This window comes from Megalopta genalis, unplaced genomic scaffold (assembly GCF_051020955.1).
Source record: "Megalopta genalis isolate 19385.01 unplaced genomic scaffold, iyMegGena1_principal scaffold0092, whole genome shotgun sequence".
Classification (NCBI taxonomy): Eukaryota; Metazoa; Arthropoda; class Insecta; order Hymenoptera; family Halictidae; genus Megalopta; species Megalopta genalis.
The window spans coordinates 295,661-300,567 of NW_027476161.1; the positions used below are offsets into that span (position 1 = coordinate 295,661).

Genomic DNA, 4,907 nt, shown 5'->3' on the forward strand with positions numbered 1-4,907 from the left:
TCTTGCGAAAGAAATGGTTTAAATTCAAATGCTAGTGATATAATTGATTTAGCATCAACTGCATGCCAAACAAACGAGTTAGTTTCAAATCCAAGAGAAACACATGATTAAGTTTCAAAACGATGCGAAACACATTGTTTAGCTTCATATTCATGCGACACAAATGATTTAGCTTCAAATACTTGCGATACAATTGATATAGCTTCGACTGCATGCGAAACAAACGAGTTAACTTCAAATCCATGCGAAACACATGATTTAGCTTCAAATCAATGCGGAACACATGACTTACCTTCAAATCAAAGCGAAGTAGAAGGTTCAGCTTGTTTTTCGCGCACCGACACCGCGACCGTTGTTCGGTCTACGGGGGTTGTAAATTCCCGATTCTAATTGACAATGTGGTTCGCGATGCTCTGTGCCCACTTAAAGTAACAGAGCTGGTAATGATTGTTGATGACTATGTTTTTCTGCGTTTTTCTGTCCGCGCCCCGACTGGTCGCGTTATTTTATATCGGTCACCCCCGTTTGAGATCCCTGAAGAAACCTCCACCTCCACGCCGGGACGCAGTGATTGGTTTTTCTCGAAGATTGCGATTTTCCAATCAGTGTCCTCTAAGCTTTTCGTCACCACCCTCTCGTATCGTCCTACACGAGCCTTGTCTAGGAGAGGGGGGTGTTGCGTAGTTGCGTGGTCGGGAGGTCCCCTGGGGCCTGAGATATCGTCCCCGCGACGGTTGGGACTAAACTTTCTCAAGACCCGTTAAATTCTCAAATTTACGACGGGGTTGTTTTTTTCGGACCTTTCGTGCCTACGACGCGTCGCGGTCATTAAAGAGACAGAAGACCCTGCTCCGATGATCTGCAGATGGAAAAAAGGTTTCCGTCTCTTTGTGATCCTCGCTGGTCCACGCCATAAACTTTCGCGAAAGCGGCCTACGGGAGGTCCTACAGAACGGAACATCCTCCCCGCCTTGAGAGGGAACCGATCAAAGTGAAATGAGGAAAGTCTAATCGATGTGTGGTGACCAATGTGGATGACTAATATATGATGTGTAACGTGTATGAATGTAATGTTTCGCGTAGGCGTACGTGTATCTGAGAGCCTTATATCTATGAATTACTAAATGTAACATTCCCGGGCTGGTCATCTTCTGTCGAAGATCTGCTGCGTCCTTGGTTGTCGTCATCTGGTTGGATTGGCAATGGGACGAGTTTTTTTATGCTCCGCTCGAACACATTCGTAGCAGTCTTTACTGTAACTGTGCGAATTATGCCGTCGGAGCCTGGATGGACCTTGATGACTCGCCCCAACGGCTATTGCATGGACGGCACGTGATCTTCCCTGAGGAGGACTATAGAGTTCTCAGTGATCTGGTGATCCCCCTTGGACCATTTACTACGACTGGTCAGCTCGTTCAAATATTCTAGATGCCAACACTTCCAAAAATGCTGTGTTAGCTGTTGAATGCGTTGCCACCCGGATAGCCGATTGGATGGAACATCTGTTAACTCGTGTTCGCGTAAACTTGTGAGAGCATCACCGATAAGGAAATGACCGGGGGTAAGAACAAGAAGATCGTTTGGTTCGGATGAGATTGGAGTCAGAGGACGGGAATTGAGAATAGCTTCAATGTTGATAATTAAGGTATTCAAGTTTTCGAAGGTAAACAATTCAGCACCCATAACGCGTTTCAAATGTTTCTTAAATGACTTTACTGCTGCTTCCCAGAGGCCGCCGAAATGCGGAGCTTGAGGTGGAATGAAATGCCAATTAATTGAGCGATCGTCGGAGATTGTCGGAGCGCAACAATTCTCGAAGTTCTTTGAATTCGTTATTAGCTCCGATAAAATTGGAACCGTTGTCGGAGTATAGATTTTTGCAAAAACCTGGTCTTGCTATGAATCGTCCCAAAGCTGCAACAAAGGCTTCACTGGTCAAGTCGCCGACAAGCTCGAGGTGGACGGCCTTTACCGCGAGGCATACAAAAACGGCTACGTATACATTTATACGACGCTGATTCCTGTATGTTCGTTCTTTCACGAAAAAAGGCCCACAGTAGTCCACTCCTACATTTGTAAACGGACGAGATTCTGTGACTCTGGCCTTTGGTAAATCACCCATTACGTAATTGGCATGAGGTGGATTGGCTCGACAACAGCGGACGCAACTCCGAATTGTTTTCCAAACTTGACTTCGCCCGTCTATGGGCCAGTACGCTCTTCTTGTTGCATATAATGTAGCTTGAGTACCGGCGTGCATGTGAATTATGTGTTCGTTCTGAATGATGAGGTTGGTTGTGTGCGACTTTGGTAGGATAATAGGGTGTTTTTGCGTGAATGTCAACGTTGAATTTCTCAGTCTACCTCCGACTCGTAGTATCCCGTCTTGGTCAATGAATGGATGTAGTCTCGCTAATTTTCCGGTGATCTTATGATGCCGATGCTGTCGTATGAGATGGAATTCGTCTGCGAAGTAAGACCGTTGCAATAATTTTATAACGGTTGTCCTTGCTCGAGCTAGCTCGGTTGCCTGTAGAGTACCCTTCGTCATCCGTCCTGGCTTCCACCGTAGGCACCATGCAACGACCCGCAAAAGCCTGCTCCACGACGAGAACCGTTCGAGTAAACTTGCGTCGATGGTGGTCATAGCTAAGCAGACAGCCACCCGTTGCTCCGAGTCATCGAGAACAGGTACTAATTTCCCATTTGGCCAGTATGACTCATCCTGGTGAAGCCAAGTTGGGCCATTGCACCAGATGGATGGTCGAAGGAACTCCTCTATTGATTGTCCTCGAGAAATGAGATCTGCTGGGTTATCAGCTGAGCTAACGTGGCGCCATTCTTCAATCTTTGTTTTGGATTGGATCTCGGACACCCGGTTGGCGACGAATGTTTTTAATGTATGAGGTGACGAATTAAGCCAATGCAAAACTATTGTTGAATCTGTCCATAAAATCGTGCGGTCGATGTGTATGTGTAATGCTTTATGAATAGTATTAATGAGCGATGATAGTAATAAGGCTCCACACAATTCGAGTCGCGGGATAGATTGACTCTTTAACGGTGCAACCTTCGATTTGGCTGCTAGGAGTTCCACCTGCGTTTGACCCTCTGCATCTGTAGAACGGAGGTATACACAGGCTCAGTACGCCTTCTCGCTAGCGTCGCAGAATCCATGTAACTGGATGGTTGAAGCCGCAGTGATTACGGTTTTTCGATTAAATGTCACATTGTTGAGCAATGGTAGTTGCGTGTAGTATCGTGTCCATTCCGTGTGTAAGCTCATGGGTAGCGATTCGTCCCAATCAACTTTCAAAGTCCATATTTTCTGGAGGAGGATTTTTGCCACGATGATGACTGGGCCTAGGAGACCCAACGGGTCATAAACCTTTGCTATTTCAGAACTGATCAATCGTTTGGTGACTCGAGATGCATGTGTGAGAGGCTTGACTGTGTATGTAATGGAGTCCTCGACTGAATACCAAACGATCCCGAGCGTTTTGATTGTTGAAGATTCACCGAGGTGAAGTTTCTGGTTGATATTTTGATCGGACAACCCGCTTAACAATTCTTGGTTATTGGAAGCCCATTTCCTGATATTTAGACCGGATAAGCGAAGGAGTTGTATAAGTTCGTTTCGTGACGCGAGGGCCTCTTGGATCGTGGACGCGCCGGTGAGTGCATCATCCACATAGAAATCCTGCTGCAAGATTTTCGCGGCGGAAGGAAAGCGATGACCTTCGTCTTGTGCCACTTGTTGGAGGCATCTGATAGCCAGATATGGGGCGGCTGATAGGCCGAATGTAACCGTATTTAGTTCATAAGTTTTTACGCAATTGTCGGTGTCACGCCAGAGGATTCTCTGGTACCTTCTGTCTTCTGGGCGCACGAGAAATTGCCTATACATCTTCTCGATGTCGCCAGTAATAACATACTGATGGATGCGAAATCGGAGCAAAATGTAGAACAGATCGTCCTGTATTTTGGGTCCAATGTGTAAGGTGTCGTTAAGTGAAAATCCAGTGCTTGTGATTGCAGACCCGTCGAAGACTGCGCGTAATTTAGTTGTATCGCTCGACATTTTGATGACCCCGTGATGTGGAAGATAGTATCCTTGGTGAGATATCTGCACTTCGGACATGTGGCCAAGATCGAGATATTCTTGAATGATTGATTGGTACTGCTGTTTGAAGTCTGGATCGCGTTTGAATTTCCGTTCTAATGAGATGAGACGCTTCAGTGCTTGCGTCTTGGATTCACCCAGCTTGTCCTTGTTTTCGTTAAATGGAAGTGCGACAACATATCTACCTTCTGTGTTTCTTGTAACGGTATTCTGAAAATGTTGTTCGCACGTCGATTCTGATTTGGATAGATGCTGAGATTGCGGACCTTCTTCGATTTCCCAGAAACGTGCTAGCTCGCGTTGTAATGCCGTTGTTGTATGGCATGTGACCTTCTGCCTTGGTTGTGCTGTTGGCACACTGCCTCCGATGACCCATCCAAGCATTGTCTTTTGGAGGAAAAGATCTGGGCCGTCTGGTTGAGAAAGATCAATTTGCCCTACGCATAATATCGATAGCGCTGTTCCAGCCCCCAGTAATATGTCGATTGGTGCTGGTCGATGGAACGTTGAGTCGGCGAGCTCGATGTTGCGAGGGATTCTGAGCATTGTGCGGTCGACTGTCTGGTCTGGTACTAATGGAGCGATGTTTGGTACGATCAAAAATGTAAGGGTTCGATTATAATTGCTGACCTTAGATTGAATGTTTGCCCTAATGGTATGGTTAGATATGGTCGACAGCGCATTGAGAGCGCCCACAGAGATGGTGCATCGATCTTGCGGCAAACGGAGCCTCTTGGCTAGATCTTCTGTCATAAAATTGGTGGTAGAGCAAGTGTCAACTAAG

General features: G+C 46.3%; 1 protein-coding gene across 1 annotated transcript; it reads right to left on the reverse strand.

The window, feature by feature from the left end:
- Window positions 1–1,314: 1,314 nt before the first annotated feature.
- Window positions 1,315–4,081, reverse strand: LOC143262132 (uncharacterized). Its single transcript, XM_076528049.1, has 2 exons — window positions 3,739–4,081; window positions 1,315–1,424 (listed from the first exon to the last, which is right to left on the reverse strand). Exons 1-2 carry the CDS (start codon window positions 4,079–4,081, stop codon window positions 1,315–1,317), a joined length of 453 nt encoding a protein of 150 aa, XP_076384164.1.
- Between the last annotated feature and the right edge of the window lie 826 nt (window positions 4,082–4,907).